At 42.0% G+C, this 26,190-nt stretch overlaps 2 protein-coding genes across 52 annotated transcripts in view; one reads left to right on the forward strand and one right to left on the reverse strand.

Annotated features, from left to right (window-relative positions):
- Positions 1-7,005, reverse strand: part of LOC118386926 (polypeptide N-acetylgalactosaminyltransferase 14-like) — a 130,644-nt gene extending 123,639 nt beyond the window's left edge. Inside the window, exon 1 of one of the 2 annotated variants that reach the window (XM_035774933.2) lies at positions 6,633-7,005. In XM_035774933.2, the coding sequence (XP_035630826.2) occupies positions 6,633-6,764 (132 nt within the window). In that variant the 5' untranslated portion in view covers positions 6,765-7,005. The remainder of the gene's footprint in view (positions 1-6,632) is intronic. The other variant, XM_052523656.1, reaches the window with a different exon arrangement.
- Positions 7,006-7,239: 234 nt separating this feature from the next.
- LOC118386927 (EH domain-containing protein 3-like) overlaps positions 7,240-26,190 on the forward strand; it is a 39,573-nt gene continuing 20,622 nt past the window's right edge. For all 50 annotated transcript variants that reach the window (XM_052523667.1, XM_052523674.1, XM_052523657.1 and 47 more), the window contains exons 1-4: positions 7,240-7,364; positions 9,224-9,421; positions 12,410-12,586; positions 17,244-17,341. In XM_052523667.1, coding sequence (XP_052379627.1) covers positions 7,294-7,364; positions 9,224-9,421; positions 12,410-12,586; positions 17,244-17,341 — 544 coding nt within the window. In that variant the 5' untranslated portion in view covers positions 7,240-7,293. The remainder of the gene's footprint in view (positions 7,365-9,223; positions 9,422-12,409; positions 12,587-17,243; positions 17,342-26,190) is intronic.

Consider the following 26,190-nt stretch of genomic DNA (forward strand, 5'->3'; position numbering starts at 1 on the left):
GTGGTTCCCACCGTGAAGCATGGAGAAGGACACTGGTGACACTGTCAGTGATTTATTTAGAATTCAAGGCACACTTAACCAGCATGGCTACCACAACATTCTGCAGTGATACGCCATCCCATCTGGTTTGCGCTTAGTGGGACTATTAAATGTTTTTCAACAGAACTATGACCCATAACACACCTCCAGGCTGTGTAAGGGCTATTTGATCAAGAAGGAGAGTGATGGAGTGCTGTGTCAGATGACCTGGCCTCCACAACCCAATTGGGATGAGTTGGACCTCAGAGTGAAGGAAAAGCAGCCAACAAGTGCTCAGCATATGTGGGAACTCCTTCAAGATGGTTGGAAAAGCAATCCTCATGAAGCTGGTTCAGAGAATACCAAGAGTGTTTAAAGCTATCATCAAGGAAAAGGGTGTCTACTTTGAAGAATCTCAAATATAAATATATTTTGATTTATTTAGTTATTGGTTATTACATGATTTCATATGTGTTATTTCCTAATTTTGATGTCATCATCTGCAATGTAGACAATAGTAAAAAGAAGGAAAAACCGTGGAATAAGTAGGTGTGTCCAAACTTTTGACTGGTACTGTATATTTACCATAAATATATATGGGGGACTGGAAATGATACAGACATTTACATTAATGGAAGCCACACTCTATCTGCAGTATTAAAGCTGACCTACCCCCTGAAAAAATGTAATACAAAAATAAACTATGTGGTGAGAGTACACTGAGTGGGAATATTGCATTTGCATTTGAATGACAGATACCCACAATGTATGTTTTATTATCTGTGCAGCAGCATTTCCCACAGACTACCCATTTTTCTGGTCTGCTTACTCTACAAATCATTTCTTCCAGGTCTTCAACCCATAACTCAGCGTCTTGAAAATATTTTTGATTTATTTCAATGTTTTACCCAACGTTGAAACTCATCAGCATGAACATTCCAACTTGAAACTTTACTCCAGAAACCCAAACACCATCTCAGACTAAAACATACTTGTCACGACTTCGGCTGAAGTTGGTCCCTCTCCTTCTTCGGGCGGTGTTCGGAGGTCGGCGGTCGACGTCACTGGCTTTCTCGACACCACCGATCTATGTTTCATTTTCATTTTTTTTTGTCTTGATCATACACACCTGGTTTCTATTCCATTAAATATGTTCCTTAATTAACCCTCTGATTTCCCTCTCTGTATTGTTTGTCGTGTGGGTTCTCGTTGTTCATCCTTGGGATTATTGTATTTGTTCCTTGTTGGAATCTTACTTATTTTGGAGTAAACTTTGGATGATTACTCAGAACTGTGCCCTGCGCCTGACTCTGCATTTTTTTCCCATTTTACCAATGTCCTAACAGTACTCAGTTGATAGAGGCCCTTCAATTGGCCAGTGTTGATTTTTCAGTGTAACATTTCTAGTGTTGATTCCAGAATTAAATTCACTTCGTAAAAGTGAAATTAACAGTCAAGTAAATCTACATTTTAGAGAGTAAAACACTCCCATCAAAACCTAACCAATCATTGTTATAGTTTTCAGCATGCTCTACTTCAGGGAGATTTTTTTTATGATTGTTTTTAATATCTGTGTTTTTGCTTGTACATTGATTGATTGATTGATTGATTAATCTTATGATACACATAGATACATAACAAATGTTTCTAAACTAATCCAATCAGTTAGTTCGATTGATTGCACTGTTACTGAAATGGTTGTTCCAGTTTAAATGGTTTAGGCAGTCTTCTTAACACATTTCTTAAACCCTTGACAGTCATTCTGAATGCAGGGTGTGGGTGAATGTAAATTCCAACTGTTGGATATCCTAACAGTGTTTGGATTCCAATAGGAATTAAACATCACTTTGCAAGCCAGCATAATGTGACTTGCAGGCCTGATGTGACCTGTAAACCAGGAGTTTCTTAACACCACTGTTAGGTTAAAATTAGGCCATTGAAGTAAGGCCTTATGATATATGTATTGTATTGTTATAGAGTTACATTTTAATAATAGCATTCGCCTAGGTACTCCGTTGGTGAAAGCCACAGGCCTTTAAAAGGGAAGAACTTTCAAATTGAAATCTATTGGACACATTAGCAAACTTGAGGGAATCCTATTTGAGTCAGAAAAGGATATTCATATGATAGGTAAGATATAAAAAACCTTGCAGAGACCCTATCCAACTGACAATCTCTTTAAAAAATATATCAACTATTGGAACCAAGGCTTAAAAATAACTGATATTGGTACAATATTTTTATTTAACCTTTATGTAACTAGGCAAGTCAGTTAAAAAAAAATATTATTTTACAATGACGGCCTACCCTGGCCAAACCCTCCCCTAACCCGAACGACGCTGGGCCAATTGTGCACCGCCTTATGGGACTCCCGATCACAGCCGGTTGTGATACAGCCTGGAATCAAACCAGGGTCTGTAGTGGTGCCTCTAGCACTGAGATGCAGTGCCTTAGACTGCTGTGCCACTCGGGAGCCCTGATGAAGGGAATGTTGGAACATAAATAAATAAATGACAGTTAAATGAAAATGGGCACTTAATCCAGTATATACGAATGTAGAGAATGTATTACACAAGGGACCAAATTCAGAATGGCAGAGTCATGTCGTATGTGTAAACTAACAATGACTCAATAATCCATGCCTTTTGGGAATGCTATAAACTCTAAATGTTATGGGCGGAGTTAGAAAGTTGGCTGTCCGAAGTATTACAATTTAAATGTACTTTTAATCCATCAGTCTGCATATTTCAAGACATGGCATATGAGGGTGCAGTGAGATACCCGATGGGTTGGACGATACTTTTCTTGTCAATCATCTTGAAAAAAGGCTATACTTAAAAACTGGGAATCAACCAATCCTCTATCGTTAACACAATGGAAGGGTCAACTGCTTTATTATCTAAATGTTGAAAGTGTGTGGGCGATGAAGAGAAACAAAGTGGTGCCGTTTGAGGCCATGTGGCGGAGAGTGATGCAGGCGCTGAAGATGGGGGTATGAGCAGGTGGATATGGGCAGGTGGATATGGGCAGGTGGATATGGGCAGGGGGATATGGGCAGGTGGATATGGGCAGGTGGATATGGGCAGGGGGATATGGGCAGGTGGATATGGGCAGGTGGATATGGGCAGGTGGATATGGGCAGGTGGATATGGGCAGGTGGATATGGGCAGGTGGATATGGGCAGGTGGATATGGGCAGGGGGATATGGGCAGGTGGATATGGGCAGGTGGATATGGGCAGGGGGATATGGGCAGGGGGATATGGGCAGGTGGATATGGGCAGGTGGATATGGGCAGGTGGATATGGGCAGGTGGATATGGGCAGGTGGATATGGGCAGGTGGATATGGGCAGGTGGATATGGGCAGGTGGATATGGGCAGGGGGATATGGGCAGGTGGATATGGGCAGGGGATGGGCAGGTGGATATGGGCAGGTGGATATGGGCAGGTGGGGGCAGGGGTGGGGCAGGTGGATATGGGCAGGGGATATGGGCAGGTGGATATGGGCAGGTGGATATGGGCAGGTGGATATGGGCAGGTGGATATGGGCAGGGGGATATGGGCAGGGGGATATGGGCAGGTGGATATGGGCAGGTGGAGGGGATATGGGCAGGGGATATGGGCAGGGGATATGGGCATATGGGCAGGTGGATATGGAGGGGGATATGGGCAGGGGGCAGGGGATATGGGCAGGGGGATATGGGCAGGGGATATGGGCAGGTGGATATGGGCAGGTGGATATGGGCAGGGGGATATGGGCAGGGGATATGGGCAGGTGGATATGGGCAGGTGGATGGATGGATATGGGCAGGTGGATATGGGCAGGGGGATATGGGCAGGGGGGATATGGGCAGGTGGATATGGGCAGGTGGATATGGGCAGGTGGATATGGGCAGGGGGGGCATATGGGCAGGTGGATATGGGCAGGTGGATATGGGCAGGTGGATATGGGCAGGGGATATGGGCATATGGGCAGGTGGATATGGGCAGGGGATATGGGCATATGGGCAGGTGGATATGGGCAGGGGGATATGGGCATGGATATGGGCAGGTATGGATATGGGCAGGGGATATGGGCATATATGGGCAGGTGGATATGGGCAGGGGATGGATATGGGCAGGGGGATATGGGCAGGTGGATATGGGCAGGGGATATGGGCATATATGGGCAGGTGGATATGGGCAGGTGGATATGGGCAGGGGGATATGGGCAGGTGGATATGGGCAGGTGGATATGGGCAGGTGGATATGGGCAGGGGGATATGGGCAGGTGGATATGGGCAGGTGGATATATGGGCAGGGGGGGCATATGGGCAGGTGGATATGGGCAGGGGGATATGGGCAGGTGGATATGGGCAGGGGGATATGGGCAGGTGCATATGGGCAGGTGGATATGGGCAGGTGGATATGGGCAGGTGGATATGGGCAGGTGGATATGGGCAGGGGTGGTGTCGCGGATGTTTCTGTGCGTTTGTATGTTTATGTTTTGTAAATAATGAAATAAGGAAATAATTGTATAACCACGTCTCTGTCGCTAACAAATACAGTCATGTGTGGTAACGCTACAATTCAATCAAATAAAAAAAGGCACCCTGGGTAATATGCAAACTGGGGTTTACCCCAGGGGTCTCAAACTCATTCCGTTGAAGGGCCTAGTATCTGCTGGTTTTAGTTTTTACCTTTCAATTAAGACCTAGACAACCAGGTGAGGGGAGTTCCTTACTAATGAGTGACCTTAATTCATCAATCAAGTATAAGGAAGGAGTGAAAAGCCACACACACTTAGCCCTTGATGAAATGAGTTTGGAACATTTGCTTTACACCATTCAGTGTTACAACAACACCCCAAAACTATTTAGTGTAACACTACAGGTGATCATTTCTTACACTAAGCAGCGTGAGCACTAAGCAAAGTGAGTCAATTCTACTCTAAATCAAGTGTTATATTTTACACTGTAGGTGCTGCATATTACTCTACAGTAGAATTATGCAAACACCATAATCAGTTTCATTTGACACTTTCCAAGTTAAATGGAGAACACTGCAACAGAATTAAATCTTTAACACTTTCAAACGTGTTATTTTAAAACCAGTAAAGTGGGAATCATACGTTCCACTGAAAATAGTGTACTTTTAACACTTTCCGAGTGAAATGTGCACCATTGATTTTGGTGTGTACCATTTTGAAACTGAATCATCAATCCAGCCGAGTGCCTACATCACAAGTGTAATTCCACCATTCAGCTCCCACACTGAAAAGCACTCACTTCCTCATTTGCCTGAGGAATTCGGAGTGGCATACAGCACTTTAGGCAGCTTTGAAAACCCCCCAGATATACCACAATAACTGGACCACAAAATATGATCAAATCTGTCTTCTGAACTGCACAAAACAAGTTATACTTCAGGGGGGAAAGTGGCAATGGTTTCATTAAAGCTGCCTTTATAAAACAGGAGTATTAGGCATAGAAATGTGTCGGCTGTAAAAAGGTTACATCTTTGATGGCTATAATTGCCCCAGTCTGACTGTTTTGGTAAAGGTAGACGGTGTTATTCCATCACATTATGTCCTTCAGCTCATTCAAAATGTATTTTCACACAGGGACCACCTATTACAAGTCAATGATTTAACCGATTGTCTGATAATGCTGCATTTTCAGGCACAAGTACAGAACATCTAAGGCCAGGTGCCTATAAAGGGCCAATAGGCAGAAATTCATGGATACAGTTTAAATTATGTTAACAACAGATTGAGGAATTGCGGAATTCGTGTATTTGAGGAATTCATATAGGAATTCATGTATCAGTGTTTAATAACTGATAACTTGTGCAAGATGCATGTCATAGGCTATCGGATGTGTATTCCGTTAAATATTATATGATTACAACTGTATCTTCTTTTCACTTTGGAACGTACAGAAATCTCATCTAAACATCAATAAAATACTTATAAACACATTATTATGTATCCTGATGCCTAGTCACTTTACCCCTATACATATCTATAACTATCACTCCAGTATCCCTGCACATTGTACATGCTTTATGATACTGGAACTGACTGACCCTGACTGACCCTGTATATCGTATGCTTACGTTTCTCGTGTTCTTCTTATATCTTATTTTTTATTTATTGTGTGTTTTTGTTCAACCTAATATTATTTTTAGTTTTACATTGCTATTGATTGCTGCATTTTTGGAGTTTAGAGCTAGCAAGAAAGGCATTTCACTGTACTTGTGGGTGTGACATTAAAACCTGAAACTTTTAACCACTTGAAACTGCACTTTGCAATAGATAATGTATGCAGACAAATTCATTCGATCCTGAATTTTTTTAAAGTTAGGAAAAACTGGTTGTATGTAGTCTGCAAACTTCTAGGAAGCAATATAGAGAGGGAGCCGTGATACTCGTTCTGCATATAGCTCCGTGGAAATTCTGACACCCTCTCAAACCTCATGAAATATTTTCCTAGAAACACGCATTACCTGCGCGCACCTAGCACTCTTCTGTATATTGGTACAAGTTTAGACTACACAACTGCTAAATGCATAGGAAGTGATATTGTGTGATATAGGTAAAATTATTATCGAATAAGAACTGATAGTGCTGCTTACCTTTCTGTACTGTGCATCTTTAGTCCCCAGGTCCGATACTTTCTGCCTACTTAAGAGTATCAAATACAGTAGTGCAGCAATCCAACAAAGCACCACCAATGCCAAAGTCAGCTTTCGGGAAAGCCGTTTCATTTTCCTATGAGTTACTGGAGCAGATATCCCCGCTTTATTGGCGCTGGGCAATCTACGAGAAGCACATTTCTAGGAATTCTATGAAAGTCGGTTGTGGAGATGTGGTTTTGCGCGCTGCTCTCACATTCTCTGGTTCTCTTCTCGAGCGCTGCACGCTCGCTCCAGACGCATTCCCTGGTTGCGAGAATGTCTATGACGGGACTGGTAGTAGGCTGTTACACAGCGATGACTCGCTGGAGCTACGAAGTACTATACTGGAATCCGTCCAGCTCGATAAAAATCAGCCGGTTGGGGGTATCTATAAAATCGAATGGGTTTAGCACCACCTACCGTGTAAATCATAATGTACAAGGTTCTGTAGTCTATTGTGCTTGCAATGTATGTATGCAGTAATAGATATCGTCTATAATCAACCATGCAGCCTAATTAATCTCAAGTTTTTTTTATACAGAGTTATACAGAGGGGTATTATAATACTGGTGACCCAGCTGGGTCACCCGTGATACCAGCCAGTATTCGACGTTCATCAATGTCTGAGGATTTCGGGAGACAATGTGGAAACCGGCCACGAGGGGTAACAGTCAGCGAGGTTACCTTCAAGTAGGTTTCGTTTTTGCTAGGTTATTGTGGATGGGGATGGTGGACCGGTGGCAGCATCTGATTCCAAAGGTTGTAAATTCGAATCTGGCAATAGAAAGTTGTTTTTAGTTTTAAGCCTTTCCCAAATCTTAACCCTTACGTTAACCATTGGGAGTTTTTGGCTAACCTTAAGCTTTCGGAATGAATGCCCAAACTTAACCCTAACCTTAACCCTAACATATTCTGAGGTAGTACATAAACTTAACCTGAAACACTTCGAAATGTGACATTTGCAACAACTTTGCAATGGTATGTTTGAGAAACATGGATGAATGTCTCATTCTGACGTGAGCCTGTGAGAGCTAGGTGCAGTGACCATTGAACAGGTGAGACTAGGTCTGGTGACAAAAAAGAACAAATGTATTTATTGACAATTCCCGAATTCATCCTATATATTGTGCTGTACTTTTGATATTGACTAATCTCACTTCGATTTACTTCTAAACTGAATTTACAGACCTTAAAAAAATAGCAAACGGATCAAAAAAGTATTATCTTGTTGCACCATCTAGTGGTGGTCAATCGTCGAATAATCCATAAACCATAAACTATTGTATGCTTAAATGTTGTCCAGCAGGTGTCATACTGGTATGTAGAATAGACTGTAAGGAAAAGGATAGATGTCTTGCTATGGTCTCTGCCCCTCTCTCTACATTTGGACAATTGTGTCTCTACAACTTTTGACATCACTGTAGACCATACATTCTTCAGCGTAGGCCTACAATTGACTTGAGACAGTTACGTTGTATCCTCTCCTCAATTTAGTTCCATTGTGCTCTCCTTTAATTGTGGGCTGCATCAAAATGACATTTTTTTTGTAACACTTTGGTATTTTCTATTTTTATTAAAGAGAAGATTTTATTAAATTATTGTTTTTATATATAGTCAACAATTTATATATTTGCGCGTAGCAGTATATATATATATTAAATTACACAAGCAATATATGTGTAGGTATATGGAAATGTTGACATGGATCTTTTCTATTTTCTTTAGTAATGTAAGATGGAAGATTGTTATAAACCATAAACTTGCAATTTATGATTGATACAATGTGTATAGCAATTTTGCGATCACCCATTGTTTGTTACGTTGTATTACCACTAGAGGAGCATCAACAATGAGATGCTAGTGGTCCCTCATCCGCTAATATGGCGCTGCCATCACTGCCTTCAGTCGCTGTAATACTGGGTGGGGTTTTGCCAGTAGTTGGGCATTTCCTTTCGGATTAGATTTCGTTGTCAGACTGGTATTTAAATATGCTGCAGTAACGAAGCCGGGGAAGCCAGTGGAAACCAGTGACCGCTCAAGATTCTACGCTATATTATACCTGTATTATTGTTTTCTTCATTTGGTTCGAAAAAGGTATATTATATAGAACAGTATTTTGAAGATTCAACCGCGTCAGAATTCAAATGTAAGACGACATCACAATTTGCCAGCTTGATACGTGGATCATTTTTGGGATTCCTCTACAGTTTGAATGAAAATCGTGCTTTTTAGCTGTGATATGTAAATGTGCATGTAAAAATGACTTAGGATCACTAGTATGTGTTTAGTCTAGTAAAGTTACTGGCTTATAGTGGTCTGTGCATCTTTGTCTCGTGTTTGGCCTGTAAAGACTTGGGGAACGCTTTCCATTCAAGGATATATCTGCATAATATTTGATTGAAAGAAAAAACAAACCATCTACTAAACCAATAAGAAAGAGATCATCCGAATTATTTTAATAGAAAAAGCACCAATAGAGGTCCCTATAGAGTATAAGATTGTCCATTGTCGAATTGCATCATGTTCAGCTGGTTGGGTACCGATGACAGGAGGAAGAAGGATCCTGAGGTCTTTCAGACAGTCAGTGATGGCCTCAAGAAGCTCTACAAAACCAAGCTGTTACCCTTGGAGGAACACTACAAATTCCACGAGTTCCACTCGCCCGCCTTAGAGGATGCCGACTTCGACAAAAAGCCCATGGTTCTCCTTGTGGGGCAGTATTCCACTGGAAAGACCAGCTTCATACGGTACGTCTGTGTTTGAAATGTGGGTGCTTTGGTTGCCGGTCAGTAGGCCAAAACACTAGTGAGTTTTGTGCACTAATATGCAAAGAGGGGACGTCACATGCATGACAGGCACTGCATAAGTAGAGTTTGATGCAACAAGTTGATTTTTATTGTAGTACAAATGATCCTAGAAAGAGACATCTGTTAGTGTTTGGGTTGACTGGATTCCTGTTCAACCTTGGGCAGATGCAGGTCAAATGTTGACATAGTCTGATTTAGGAGGGATGAGACATTCCAACAGACAAGAGAGCAACCTGCTGAATTAGCATTCACCTATTATGGTATAGATGACTACAAAACGACAAGTACATTATGGAAATCTATTGGTATTGCATAGTTATAGACAAAGATCTACCTATTACTATCCTGTAATCCTCAATGCCGTTTTGTGATTACATGTTACACTAATCATCTGCAATGTTCCCCTATAGTCACACCCATAACACAGGAATGTCAGCTGTTCCATTGATTTGTCTGTTAAACTAGTCCATGACCATAGAACATATCATATTTCCAGCATTTAACTATGGACTGCTATATGGCATGCCAACCATCTCACTTAGTGCTCATCAAAGGAATACAAGAGCAGATGGAAAATCTTGGACCCAAAAGCATGTGTTGGTCTCTCTGAGTCTACCACAAAGCAAACTTTGTATTGGAGATGGGATGGGAGGCAGATATAACTCTCCTTGTATAATTGTTTTTGTGGGGGCATGTTTTCCACATCCAAACTTTACTGGTGAGACTAAGTGAATCCCTCTAGCTGTGCAGTAATGCCAGTGAATACTAGTGCTTTTCCTGCTATCCCAAGGTCAGAAGTGAGATGCTGTCCTCTCGCTGATAAGCCCTGCTGGTTCCAACCCTCTCATCAGCTCCCTTATTGCTATAGCAACATGTCACTAATAGTTTCCAGAGCGACTAGTCCAGGAGTTCTAGAGAGGCACGATAAGTTAGAGACATTAGTCTGGAATCATGTAGAGAATGCCCCTGGCCACTGGAAGCACTTACTGTGTATGATCAGCTTTAAAAGTCTGAACAGCTTTGGGACACACTCACTTCCTATCCCCTTTAAGTTTGTACTATCTAAATGAGTTATTAGCTTTAGGGCGCTGTTACTTCATAGCCCTTCATAGATTGTAGTACTTATTTTCAAACGAGTTATCATGTTTGGGTTAAGTAATTGAATAGTAGGGCTTTGTTCTCATGCTTTTGAACGTGTGGGTGAGAATGACATTGGAGTGTGGGCTGGTTGATAGGGTTCTGTCTCAATCTGGCCATATAACTGGTCTTAATTAGGCAGGCCTTTAAAATCCACGGTGACATGCAAACAACATTCTGTAACCAGGTATTGTCGTGATCCCTTGGTATAGACAGAGGGAGAAATCCTTGAAATCCTCTGATTGATATCAGACATGCTAAATTCCAGGTATATCAATCTTGGATTAGATATGGATCGCATGCCATCTGATAAAAATATCACACATCTAGGACCTTTCTATATGATGATACTTTAGTTTTTTTGCTAAATAACTTTTTATACTTTATACTTATATTTGATGCTAAAGCCAGACCATACTCTATGTGCACCCACAATAGGAGTCCATTTCTAAAGATAGAAACATTTGAATGTTTAATCAATTACGGTTCAGCACTGGCCAAGTCGATGATGGCTTTGTCCCACTGGGTACAGACGTTAATTCAGCATCTATTCCACATTGGTTCAATGTCATTTCATTGAAATGACATGGAAACGTCGTTGATTCAACCAATGTGTGCCCTGTGGGGTTTCCTATGCTGCCTGTCATGGTCCAGTCCACTGTCAGTTTCTAGAGCTAGCCTCTCCCAATTGCTTTTTTATTTTACCTTTATTTACCTAAGCAAGTCAGTTAAGAACAAATTCTTATTTACAATGACGGGCTACCAAAAGGCAAAAGGCCTCCTGCGGGGGCAGGGGCTGGGATTGAAATACAAATAAATGAAATAAAGATATAGGACAAAACACATCACGACAAGAGAGACAACACTACATAAAGAGAGACCTATGACGACAACATACCTAATGGCTTGGGGATAGAGGAAGAGATGGGCGGGGCTAGTTGGGCTACTCTCCTTTTCTCTGTGATTTGTACCCTATGCGAGGTCACTGTCCTGCAGGATAGGGCCATAGGCAGCGTCTTTAGTTTCCTGTGTGCATTGTTCATAGAGGACCTGCAGGCCTATGTGGCGGCTGCAGTAGGGAGAGTTGTTGGGGAAGAGCTAAGCCTGTGTTTGTGTGTGTGCTGACTCCTCAGTCCTCCGTGCTATGAAAGAACACAGGCCTTCTTTCCTCTCTGGTCTGTCTCCTAACACGTGCGCTGTCCCTGTGCTCTCCATCAGGCCAGTTTCACTCTGCCTCCCTTCCTCTCACTGAAGCCTCAGTGGCAGAGCTGTGGGAAGGTTAAACATCTGGCTCTGGACAGTGCTGCTCATCTACTGTTGGCCATTTACTGCGGCACTATATTATGGATTTAAACAGTGTCTACAGAGACCATACTAACTGGCACTGTTGACCCCTATGACAAGATGTGTGTAGAGTGGATATATAGAGTATCAGCTGGTTGACCTCACATCTCTTAGTGCTTTAAAGGTTTAAAGTAGTTTAAAAGGACAACTTCAGTTATAAATTACTAGTATTTACAATTCAATGCATTTCTAGGATTCTGCACATTCTATACAATTATACTACATTTTTAAACATCTGTAATGTCAATTTGGACTGATTGACAATGAAACTCTTGACCGTGACCCTATAATTCAAGAATGTTAGTATGTTCTTTTAAAAAGATGGTTAAGTATGGTTTTACTTTGTAACTGGTAGGTGTACCGGGCCTGTAATGTAAAATGTAAACTAAGATAGTGGAGAATAAAATAATGCATAAACAGACATCCATTTCTCCTATTACTCCCCAGATACCTGTTGGAGCAGGATTTCCCTGGAATGCGGATTGGGCCGGAGCCCACAACAGACTCCTTCATTGCAGTGATGCATGGAGACACGGAGGGGGTGATCCCTGGCAACGCCCTAGTTGTCGACCCCAAGAAACCCTTTAGGAAGCTCAACTCCTTCGGAAATGCCTTTCTCAACAGGTGAGACTATAGCAGTCCACATATACTATTCTAGTTGGATGACTCAAGTTTTTATAGAAGGGTTGGTTGTTTAGCAACAAAACCGACACGTGCACAACTATGGTGCAAAACAGACGGGGTTGACTTAGACTGTTGACAACATGTAAACTATATTTAGTCTCCAAATGTTTATTGAAAACGTAAGTACATTTGCACAATGAGCACTTGTTATCACTCAAAATACATTGTTACAGTTGTTGGTTAGCTAGCTAGCGAATTTCAACCATAGCATAGACATGATATCAGTCAAAACGCCTCAAAACAAGACACTAACAAGATACAGTGAACTAAAACGAACCACCTATGATTCCCCACATGGCAGGTTCTTGTCATTGTTGCTAGCTATCTGACCGTTCTGAATCATAACAACACATGCCTTCTGGCCACATCGATGTGTGAACATATTTTTTGTGATGTTGTCAGCCAGCCCGTCTACACTTGCATATGAAAACTCACATTTCTGATTTATTTTACGATGACTTGTTGTTTTTAGTGGCCTTATCCTTGATGACAGGGCAAATATTCAGTATCTTATTATCTTTCTCCCCAAAAAAATTATTTTGTGCATCAGACAGAATGTGAAAAAAACTCTAAAGGCCCCTGGAGAAGTTCTTAAAATTTGCTTTAAGTTTGTTGTTCCCCTAATTTATTTCTGTGCTCAAATGCTAGAATATTTATCTAGAATTCTTCTAGTAATCCTTGTGAGTGCTTCTCTGTGCTCTTGCTGAATTCCAATCAGTTTCAGAATACCATTTGATTTGAAATTCCAATATGTTTTGGAATACTCCTTTGTATAAAGTTGGCATGAAACTCACCATCCTTGAGGAAAGGAAAGGGAGGGAGGCGGAATGAGTACAGGAGCGAGAATGAAAGTTAAGTTTAGCCTTTCTCAGCGGTTGCTGTGTTGAGCTGTGTTTACCATGTCACAGGATGATATCATGACCAGAGACTCCTGAACCTGCCACACATGCTCTACATTCCACCTCTGATTGAATTCCACTCTGCTCACTGCTCAGGGTTTCCCTTAGTTGCAGACTGTCAGTGGGTCTGTTTGCTCTTTACAGTGCCTTCAGAAAGTATTCACACTCCTTGACATTTTCCACATTTTACAGCCTGAATTTAAAAAGGATTAAATCCAATACAACACATTACTGAGTACTACTCTACATATTTTCAAGCATAGTGGTGGCTGCATCATGTTTTGGGTATGCTTGTAATTGTTACGGACTTTGGAGTTTTTCAGGATAAAAAATAAACAGAATGGAGCTAAGCACAGGCAAAATCATAGAGGAAAACCTGGTTCAGTCTGCTTTCCACCAGACGCTGGGAGTTGAATTCACTTTTCAGTAGACAGGATAATAACCTAAAACACAAGGCCAAATATACACTGGAGTTGCTTACCAAGAAGACAGTAAATGTTCTTGAGTGGCCGGGTGACAATTTTGACTTAAATCTGCTTGAAAATCTATGGCAAGGCTTAAAAATGGTTGTCTAGCAATGATCAACAACCAATTAGAAAGAGCTTGAATTTAAAAAAAAAAGAATAATGGACAGATATTGTACAAACCAGGTGTGCAAAGCTCTTAGAGACTTAACCAGAAAGACTCACAGCTGTAATGCTGCCAAAGGTGATTCTAACACCACTCAGGGGTGTGACCACTTATGTAAATTAGATATTTCTCTATTTCATTTTCGATACATTTCCTAAAATCAAAATATATACATGTTTTCACTTTGTCATTATGGGGTATTGTGTGTGGATGAATGAAGAACTATATTTAAGACATGTGGAATAAGTCGAGGAGTATGAATACTTTCTGAAGGCACTGTGTCGACTGATCAACCCAGGGGGTTTCCACTGTAAGCACAAGGCTCAGTGTGTTTCCTGAGGGAGACTATAGGAATACAGGGCTTGTGATGGTTTCTGCAGGTGGCTCTGACAATGATAAGGAGGAGAACATATGTGTGGAAATAAGGGTTCTTAAGAGTTTTCTTTTAAGGGTTCTTGGCATAAGGCCGCTGTTTGTTTGCAAACAGGAGAATCAAAAGAGCAGAGGATAGCACAACTATGTATCTGGCATTCTAGTCTATTGCATTTCCAACATAATTATATATTTCCTATATCAGCATGAACATGTTTTTTTTTTATAGATAAGAAACTGCCAATGTTACAGTTGCATTATTTGGTTGACAAAGCTGTCATTGAATTGGTGAGCGAACGATCATGTGACGCTGTCATGAGAAGCCCTCTGCTGCTTGGTGCAGCTTGCAGACGAGGAGGCCTTAACATCCTGTCTGCAGCATCATCCTAGTCTGCTAGCCTTCCTGTGTTACAGTAACCACTATCGAGATTCAAGAATATGCTTTATACTGTAAATTGGTCAATTGAATTTGTCTTATTTTGCCGTTTGAGTTTGAAATTACCAAAGGGGGATATGAAACATATTTTAGTCTAAGAGGTCCATTGAGACCCACCCAGAAAAATGACACATGTTTCTGGGAACAGTTCACATGCTTCAAGACACCAAGCTCACTCAGTCTTGTCTTGAAAGGCTACACCAGACCGGTCATTTCCCCTCAGTAATAATTGTCACTTTCATGTACTATGTTTAGGACAGTGGAGACTAATGATAATAATGGCTGAAACGGAGTGAATGGAATGGCATCAAACTCATGTGTTTGGTGTATTTGATACCATTCCACTTAGTCCGCTCCAGCCATTCCCACGACCCTGTCCTCCAATGAAGGTGCCACCAACCTCCTGTGGTTTAGGAAGTATGATTTGGTTCTAAGTGGTCAATACTTTATTTTACATGAAGAATACCTACAGTATATCACAAAAGTGAGTACACCCCTCACATTTTTGTAAATATTTGAGTATATCTTTTCATGTGACAACACTGAAAAAATTACACTTTGCTACAATGTAAAGTAGTGAATGTACAACTTGTTTAACAGTGTCAATTTGCTGTCCCCTCAAAATAACTCAACCCACAGCCATTAATGTCTAAACCGCTGGCAACAAAATTGAGTACACCCCTAAGTGAAAATGTCCAAATTGGGCCCAATTAGCCATTTTCCCTCCCCGGTGTTATGTGACTCATTAGTGTTACAAGGTCTCAGGTGTGAATGGGGAGCAGGTGTGTTAAATTTGGTGTCATCGCTCTCACACTCCCTCCCTCCTGGTCACTGGAAGTTCAACATGGCACCTCATGGCAAATAACTCTCTGATGATCTGAAAAAGAAAAAATAATTGTTGCTCTACATAAAGATGGCCTGGGCTATAAGAAGATTGCCAAGACCCTGAAACTCAGCTGCAGCACGGTGGCCAAGACCATACAGTGGTTTAACTGGACAGGTTCCACTCAGAACAAGCCTCGCCATGGTCGACCAAAGAAGTTGAGTGCACGTGCTCAGCGTCATATCTAGAGGTTGTCTTTGGGAAATAGACGTATGAGTGCTGCCGGCATTGCTGCAGAGGTTGAAGGAGTGGGGGGGTCAGCCTGTCAGTGCGCAGACCATACGCCGTACACTGCATCAAATTGGTCTGCATGGCTGTCGTCCCAGAAGGAAGCCTCTTCTAAAGATGATGCACAAGAAAGCCTGCAAACAGTTTGCTGAAGACAAGCAGACTAAGGACATGGATTACTGGAACCATGTCCTGTGGTCTGATGAGACCAAGATAAACTTATTATTATTTGGTTCAGATGGTGTCAAGCGTATGTGGCGGCAACCAGGTGAGGAGTACAAAGGCAAGTGTGTCTTGCCTACAGTCAAGCATGGTGGTGGGAGTGTCATGGTCTGGGGCTGCATTAGTGCTGCCGGCACTGGGGAGCTACAGTTCTTTGAGGGAACCATGAACGCCAACATGTACTGTGACATACTGAAGCAGAGCATGATCCCCTCCCTTCGGAGACTGGGCCGCAGGGCAGTATTCCAACATGATAACGACCCCAAACACACCTCCAAGACGACTTCTGCCTTGCTAAAGAAGCTGAGGGTAAAGGTGATGGACTGGCCAAGCATGTCTCCAGACCTAAACCCTATTGAGCATCTGTGGGGCATCCTCAAACGGAAGGTGTAGGAGTGCAAGGTCTCTTAACTCCGTGATGTTGTCATGGAGGAGTGGAAGAGGACTGCAGTGGCAACCTGTGAAGCTCTGGTGAGCTCCATGCCCAAGAGGGTTAAGGCAGTGCTGGAAAATGATGGTGGCCACACAAAATATTGACACTTTGGGCCAAATTTGGACATTTTCACTTAGGGGTGTACTCACTTTTGTTGCCAGCGGTTTAGACATTAATGGCTGTGTGTTGAGTTATTTTGAGGGGACAGCACATTTACACTTATACAAGCTGTACACTCACTACTTTACATTGTAGCAAAGTATCATTTCTTCAGTGTTGTCACATGAAAAGATAAACTTACAAAAATGTGAGGGGTGTACTCACTTTTGTGATTTCCTGTATCTGTCTATTTGTCAATCTGTGAGTCGGTCTGTCTGTTTGTCTTATGTCCGGCCAACTCTTTCTGTGTCAGATTTGATCATGTAAGCTCCGTATTCTTCAGTGTTGGGCTATATATCTGACCATGTCTATGGCCATGTCTGTGTGTTCTGTAGGTTTGTGTGTGCCCAGCTTCCCAACCCTGTTCTCGAGAGCATCAGTGTGATAGATACTCCTGGTATCCTGTCTGGAGAGAAGCAGAGGATCAGCAGAGGTACGGCTCTCAACCCCTCTCTCAACCTCTCAACCCCTCTACCCCTCTCTCAACCCCTCTACCCCTCTCTCAACCCCTGTCTCAACCCCTCCACCTCTCTCCCAACCCCTCCATCCCTCCACCTCTCTCCCAACCCCTCCACCCGTCTTTCACACACTCACTCAGTCCAGGATGGTCACCCTCAGGATTTAGAGATCAAACCATTTACAGACACAAGCACAGCAGTGTTTTATTGCACAACATAGTGAGAAGAAAGAAATCTGACTGAAAACCCTATATTTACTACTACAGAAGTAGTCATAATGCAAATGTGTACAAAAGCAAGACTCGGGAGAAAGTAGTGCTGTATTCTAATGTTAGCAGTGCCTGTTTGCTAATCTATTCCCTATATCGTGATAGTGCAAATCAGTCTGTAGCAAAGAAAGTATGTCCTTGAAAAATGCAACATCTGTTACTGCTGGCGGCTTTAGCTCTGTTTTCTTAGCTTCATTACAACAAATTTCCCAAAGGAAAACATTTGTATGATAATGTGGTGACGTTAAACCCGGCCTGTGCTGTTGAACCCACTGAGGGATTTGCATAACCAGTTCTGTATCAAAACATTGTGGCTTCCACACTTCTTACGCCACTTCTGTAATTACTTTATTAGCATTTTCCAGTACACTTTTGAACCTTCATTCCCACAGGGTTTCTATGTTTGTGGTGGAAATAGCAAGCAAGCTTCAGATATCCTGCTTCTCGTTGACTGACCTTTAAAACCACATGTAGGAAGACAGTGAAACATGTAGCTGAGGCAGGGTTTTAGTCTGCGTTCAATCATAATGGGTTGAAAGACACCAGATATCACAGAGAGAGTGTATACGACACCGATATGTTTATGGGATTTTATACAACGGGTGGGTCTAATCCTGAATGCTGATTGGTTAAAACTGCATTCCAGCCGGTGTCTATTCCACAAGTTACCACCGGCTAAATCTATGATGTTAAAATGCCTATTTACTCTGTTCCATCTAACTGCGCAATCCACTGTCTCATTTCACCTCATCAACCCAGCCAGGCAATTTCTAAACTTTATATCTACTATAAAAAGCATCTAGACATTTTCTCACTTTTTTTTGTTGTTGAATTTTTACCCCTTTTTCTCCCCAATTTCGTGGTATCCAATTGTTAGTAGCTACTATCTTGTCTCATCGCTACAACTCCCGTACGGCTCGGGAGAGACGAAGGTTGAAAGTCATGCGTCCTCCGATACACAACCCAACCAAGCCGCACTGCTTCTTAACACCGCGCGCATCCAACCCGGAAGCCAGCCGCACCAATGTGTCGGAGGAAACACTGTGCACCTGGCAACCTTGGTTAGCGTGCACTGTGCCCGGCCCACCACAGGAGTCGCTGGTGCGCGATGAGACAAGGATATCCCTACCGGCCAAACCCTCCCTAACCCAGACGACGCTAGGCCAATTGTGCGTCGCCCCACGGACCTCCCGGTCACGGCCGGTTACGACAGAGCCTGGGCGCGAACCCAGGGTCTCTGGTAATCTCACATTTCTTTTAGACTAACATTTAGTTTTTCAAAAGCGGAGTTTTGTACAGACCTTGCTGTCTGTCTCTCCGACATTTGCAACATTGTTTCAATATTCAAATTCGATCTCCAGCTGTCCCATAGTAATGAAGATGTTGGGAGGCAGGATGAGACAGATCGGTAGGCAGCTTTTCTTAGCCAGTCGAAATCATGAATCGGCATCATTTTTATGGATATATACACTTAGGTTGGAGTCATTAAAACTGATTTTTCAACTACTCCACAAATGTCTTGTTAACCAAATATAGTTTTGGCAAGTCGATTAGGACATCTACTTTGTGCATGACACAAGTAATTTTCCCAACAATTGTTTACAGACTGATTATTTCACTTATAATTCACTGTATCACAATTCCACTAGGTCAGAAGTTTACATACACTAAAGTTGACTGTGCCTTTAAACAGCTTGGAAATTTTAATAAAAATGTCATGGCTTTAGAAGCTTCTGGTAGGCTAATTGACACCATTTGAGTCAATTGGAGGTGTACCTGTGGATGTATTTCAAGGCCTACCTTCAAACCCTGTTCCTCTTTACTTTACATCATGGGAAAATCAAAAGAAATCAGCCAAGACAAAAATTGTAGACCTCCACACGTCTGGTTCATCCTTGGGCGCAATTTCCAAACGCTTGAAGGTACCACGTTCAATAGCACACAAGTGTAAACACCATGGGACCACGCAGCCATCATACCACTCAGGAAGGAGAAGCATTCTGTCTCCTAGAGATGAACATACTTTGGTGTGAAAAGTGCAAATGAATCCCAGAACAACAGCAGTGGACCTTGTGAAGATGTTGGAGGAAACAGGTACAAAAGTATCTATATCCACAGTAAAACGAGTCCTATATCGACATAACCTGAAAGGCCGCTCAGCAAGGAAGGAGCCACTGCTCCAAAACCGCCATAAAAAAGCCACACTACGTTTTGCAACTGCACATGGGGACAAAGATCGTACTTTTTGGAGAAATATCCTCTGGTCTGATGAAACAAAAATAGAATGACCATCGTTATGTTTGGAGGAAAAAGAGGGATGCTTGCAAGCCGAAGAACACCATCCCAACCGTGAAGCACAAGGGTGGCAGCATCATGTTGTGGTTGTGCTTTACTGCAGGAGGGACTGGTGCACTACCCAAAATAGATGGCATCATGAGAGGAAAGTTATGTGAATATATTGAGGCAACATCTGAAGACAAGTTGGTCGCAATTAGGTCTTCCAAATGGACAATGACCCCAAGCATACTTCAAAAGTTGTGGCAAAATGGCTTAAGGACAACAAAGTCAAGGTATTGGAGTGGCCATCACAAAGCCCTGACCTCAATCCCATAGAAAATTTGTGGGCAGAACTGAAAAGGTGTGTTCGAGCAAGGAGGCCTAAAAACCTGACTCAGTTACACCAGCTCTGTCAGGAGGAATGGGCCAAAATTCACCCAACTTATTGTGGGTAGCTTGTGGAAGGCTACCCAAAACGTTTGACCCAAGTTAAACAATTTAAAGGCAGTGCTACCTAATAGACTCAATTACTATGTAAACTTCTGACCCATTGGGAATGTGATGAAAGAAATAAAAGCTGAAATAAATTCTCTCTATTATTCTGACATTTCACATTCTTAAAGTAAAGTGGTGATCCTACAGACAGGGATTTTTTTGCAAGGATGAAATGTCAGGAATTGTGAAACTGATTTGAAATGTATTTGTTGTATGTAAACTTCCGACTTCAACTGTACAAATAATTATCAATAGAAAACGGGTCAAATAAAATGACATGCAGCTAGTGTGAAATCTTTCCAGCTTCAGTTTGAAGTGATTATGTTAGCTGTGTTGTTGGCTAGCTCTTCTGAACAACAGTGTCCTGACGAGAGAGCACATTTTCTATGCCAGGTGAAATCGCTCATCATTAGCTCATTGTTATATATGTTCCAAATAAATGTCACTAGAAACAGCTTAAACAAATATAGCTAGTTGGCTAGCTAGCAAGCAAGGGATAAGAACGTTGCCAGCCAATACGGCAATGGAACATTTTGAACATTTTGAACGAACGTCTGGGTTATTACATACGTTATTTCCCCCTGTCCATAGATACAGGGGGAAAAAAACTGAATGACTGGGTCGACCAGCCGGCTTGGGTAGCAACCCTAGATTTTGTGTCGGGACTATATCTTGTGGAAGGATGAAATAGTACGAATACATTCATAAAAATCAAGTGTTTTAATTAAAATATGTTTAGCATTATTTGAATGTTGGTAACCTGCTGTATAGAAGTGATAATTCCAGAGAAGCCAGTGTTTGGGGATGTGTTGGCAAACTGTGCCAATATATCCTCCAAACACCAGCTTCTCGGGAATTATCACTTAAGTGTAACATGGCCCACCAGCTCTTTCCACATGAATTCCTTTGAACAGTGAAGACCATTGTATGTCAGTCTGAGTACACTCTGGTTAATCCTAATAAAAAAATGTGGGTTTTATATCACTTATGACTCTCATAGTGGTTCCAATGCTGAAAAGTACAGTATGTACCTGCAGTTATGTCGTCTGCTATTCCGAATGGCTCTGTGTGTTTCTGAGGATGGCAGAGTGGACAGTGGAGTAGTGATCAATGTCACCATGATGTCACAGTGTTCCAGCCTTCTTATCAACAAGGACATCAGGACTCTGCAGTGGACAGATATGGTGCTTATCACTGTTATCCTAGCAGGCTACCATAGGCTGACCAGCCACATATAATAGTATATACATTGCCCTCTGTAATTATTGAGACGGTGAAGAATTGTTCTTCTTTGGGCTCTATACTATTAGCTATAATTTTAGGGTATTTTCATCCATGTCAAGTGAACCGTTTAGAAATGAAGGCACTTTTTTGTACGTAGTACCCCTCCCCCCATTTTAGGGGAGCAAAAGTATTGGGACAAATTCACTTGTGTATTAAAAGGTTAAGTATTTGGTCCCATATTCACAGCACACAGTGATGACATCAAGCTTGTGACTACACATGTGTTGGATGCATTTGCTGTTTTGGTTGTGTTTCAGATGATATTGTGCCCAATAGAAAATAATGGTAACTAATGTATTGTCATTTTGGAGTCACTTTTATTGAAAATAAGAATATTATACAGTACCAGTCAAAAGTTTGGACACACCTACTCATTCAAGGGTTTTTCTTTATTTTTACTATGTTTGACATTGAAGAATAATAAAATAAAGACATCAAAACTATGAAATAACGTATGTAATAACCCAAAAAGTGTTCATATTAAAATATATTTGAGATTCTTCAAAGTAGCCACCCTTTGCCTTGACGACAGCTTTGCACACTCCTGGCATTCTCTCAACCAGCTTCATGTGGTAGTCACCTGGAATGCATTTCAATTAACAGGTGTGCCATGTTAAAAGTTAAATTGTGGGATTTCTTTCCTTCTTAATGCATTTGAGCCAATCAGTTGTGTTGTGATAAGGTAGGGGTGGTATGCAGAAGATAGCCCTATTTGGTAAAAATACCTATGTCCATATTATGGCAAGAACAGCTCAAATAAGCGAATAGAAACGACAGTCCATCATTACTTTAAGACATGAAGATCAGTAAATCCCGAAAAGTTCAAGAACTTTTAACGTTTCTTGAAGTGCAGTCACTAAAACCATCAAGCGCTATTGAGGATCGCCACAGGAAAGATCCTCTGCTGCAGAGGATAAGTTAGTTCAAGTTACCAGCCTCAGAAATCAACAATTAACTGCACCTCAGATTGCAGCCCAAATATAAGCTTCACAGAGTTCAAGTAACAGACACATCTCAACATTAGCTGGTCATAGGAGACTGCGTGAATCAGGCCTTCATGGTCAAATTGCTGCAAAGAAACCACTACTAAAGGACACCAATAAGAAGAAGAGACTTGCTTGGGCTAAGAAACACAATAAATGGACATTAGACCGGTGGAAATCTGTCCTTTGGTTTGATGAGTCCAAACTTTAGATTTTTGGTTCCAACTGCCGTGTCTTTGTGAGACGCAGAGTAGGTGAACGGAGGATCTTCGCATGTGTGGTTCCCACCGTGAAGCATGGAGGAGGAGGTGTGATGGTGTGGGGGTGCTTTGCTGGTGACACTGTCAGTGACGTATTTTGAATTCAAGGCACACTTAACCAGCATGGCTACCACAGCATTCTGCAGCGATATTTGATATCATTTGTTTTTCAACAGAACAATGACCCAAAACACACCTCCAGGCTGTGTAAGGGCTATTTGACAAAAAAAGGAGAGTGATTGAGTGCTGCATCAGATGAGCTGGCCCCCACAATCACCCAACCTCAATCCAATTGAGATGGGTTGGGATAAGTTGGACCGCATAGTGAAGGAACAGCCGCCAACAAGTGCTCAGCATATGTGGGAACTCCTTCATTGCCAAGAGTGTGCAAAGTTGTCAAGGCCAAGGGTCGCTTACTTTGAAGAATCTCAAATATATTTTAATTTAACACTTTTTTTGGTTACTACATGATTCCATATGTGTTGTTTCATAGTTGTGATGTCTTCACTATTATTCTACAATGTAGAAAATAGTAAAAAATAAAGAAAAACCCTTGAATGAGTAGGCCTAATGTAATGGTTTTCTAGGTGTGAAGGAGGGTCGGACCAAAATGCAGCGTGTAGATTGCGATCCATGTTTTAATAAACAAAATACAAACACTACAAAAAACAATAAAACTTAACGAAAACCGAAACAGCCTATACTTGTGTACACTAACACATAGACAGGAACAAGGACACTAAGGACAATCACCCACGACAAACTCAAAGAATATGGCTGCCTAAATATGGTTCCCAATCAGAGACAACGATAAACACCTGCCTCTGATTGAGAACCACTCCAGACAGCCTTAGACTTTGCTAGATCACCCCACTAGCTACAATCCCAATATATACACACCACATACAAAAACCCATGCCACACCCTGGCCTGATCCAATACATGAAGATAAACACAAAATACTTCGACCAGGGCGTGACACCTAATGTGTTTTTAATGTGGTTTGGTGAAAGGTTGTAGTCACGTGTTGACAAGATGCTTAACGAGCGTTGTAATCCTTTTAGAGGAGACAGGTTTGTGTGTTTTTGTGCATATGTGTCTGCATGTATTTGCTACTGTTTTGTTCCCTCCCACTGTGCTGCGTGTTGGCCTGAGCGTGTCTGTGGGATTAATAGTGCTGAGTGCGCGTAGTGCAGGTTTGGCAGATGCAGGTTTGTTTCTGTTTCAATAAAGTAGCACAGCTTAGGATCCTACGTACACCACTGCAGTGGACAGGCCTGAGGATACTTTTCACAGCTGTCACGCCCTGGTCGAAGTATTTTGTATTTATCTTCATGTATTGGGTCAGGCCAGGGTGTGGCATGGGGTTTTTGTATTGTGGTGTGTTTGTCTTGGGGTTTTGGTGGTGGTATTGGGATTGTAGCTAGTGGGGTGATCTAGCAAAGTCTATGGCTGTCTGGAGTGGTTCTCAATCAGAGGCAGGTGTTTATCGTTGTCTCTGATTGGGAACCATATTTAGGCAGCCATTTTCTTTGAGTTTGGGTTGGGTGATTGTCCTTAGTGTCTTTGTTCCTGTCGCTGTGTTAGTTGACAAGTATAGGCTGCTTCGGTTTTCGTTACGTTTATTGTTTTGTAGTGTTTGTGTTATTTCGTGTTTACGTTTGTTTGATTAAACATGGATCGCAATCTACACGCTGAGTTTTGGTCCAACTCTCCTTCACCACACCTAGAAAACCGTTACAACAGCCTGTTAATGTTCTTAGGATTCCATAATAAGTGGACACATTTCCATAACATCACTCATGAACATGTTTGTTACAAATCACCAATTTAATAAGATGGCTTGTGTCGAGCATTTAGGGAAGAGTGAAATGAGTTTGAAACAGGTTAAAGTTGAGGGCCAAGTACTGCTTGATTCTTTCAAGTCCCTCACAGAAAGTAGAACTCTTTAGTACCACTCGTAGCTAAGTAGTAAACAGGCCATATCTCTGGAAACTACTAAGAATGCCAGAGGCCTGGCAACAGTTGGCTAGGGACAGGGCCACGAGTATGGGGACAGGGGAGGGTTGCCACAGGAAGACTTTTTATCACCCCGAACAAGTATATTCCACACCTTCCCCCGTAGCACATCAGTACAAGGTGGGTGACCATCTGTGTATGCTTAGAACTGAGCCGAGAGAGAATCAGACTTCTTAAAAACACAGACTTACCTGGCAGATGGGAAGGATAATGACCTCAGTAAGGATGCCCAGAAGGGACAATAATAGAGACGTCTCTAAGCCCACAAACAAATGGAGAGAGAGAGAGTACTGGTTAGTTTATGGACAGCTTTCGCTACAGTAGGATACCCTGATAATGGCTGCTGTTTTTAACCTTTAGGGGAAAACATTTAACCCCAGTATAATAAAGGCTTTATAAGAGTAATTCAGCAAATGACTTGGAGCTTTTTAACCACATATCTCCAGTGTAGCTGTGTTATATCTGCTATAGAGCTGTTCTATCCTGTAGTTTCTGGGCTGTATTAGAGGCCTGGCCTGGCAGAAGGGCTGCTGTTAGTTTTAGCAGCTGGGAGCTTTCACTGATACTCAGCCAACACCTCTCTCCCCGGGAGAAGCCTCTCTTTCTGCTGGGCCAGGCCGCACAGACCTCCACTACACCAGGCCAGGACACCTACACCATGCTCATATCCTGAGGAAAATACTAATACCAGCCCAGGTCTATTATAGCAATAATGATGTTATATTCTGTGCCTAGCAGATTCCCTCATTCTGGATGGCTTGCACCTGTTGTCCCAATGTAATTAAGTGGTATGGTGAGGTACGGGTCTGGCTAGATAAAGTTTGAGGACATTTGTTTAGGCATACATGACAAAAATCTGTCCCAATCACTGAAAGGTCCACTGAGTGTATCAATTCTTTCAAATCTATAAAGCATTTGATCATAACTTTTCAGCTTAATTTGAATCTAACAAAGAGATGCACAGTGTTTTTTAAATGTATTTTTTATTTACTGAGTGGTTTTCCACCCTTTCAGGCAACACAATAGTCATCTTCAGCAGGACGCATACCTGCCCTAAGTGAATAAGTGTCTGATTGCAGCGTATTTTCATAACCAAGGGCCAAGCCTGCGTTCCCAAGTCAACCAGTAACACAGTTAAACCTCTGAGGGGCCAGGAGTCAGAAGTACAGTGCTAGGAAAAGACATGAAGACTATCCCTTACTTGTGAACTGTCATTAAACTGTGGAAAATGACAGAT

This window comes from Oncorhynchus keta, chromosome 8 (genome assembly GCF_023373465.1).
Source record: "Oncorhynchus keta strain PuntledgeMale-10-30-2019 chromosome 8, Oket_V2, whole genome shotgun sequence".
Taxonomy (NCBI): Eukaryota; Metazoa; Chordata; class Actinopteri; order Salmoniformes; family Salmonidae; genus Oncorhynchus; species Oncorhynchus keta.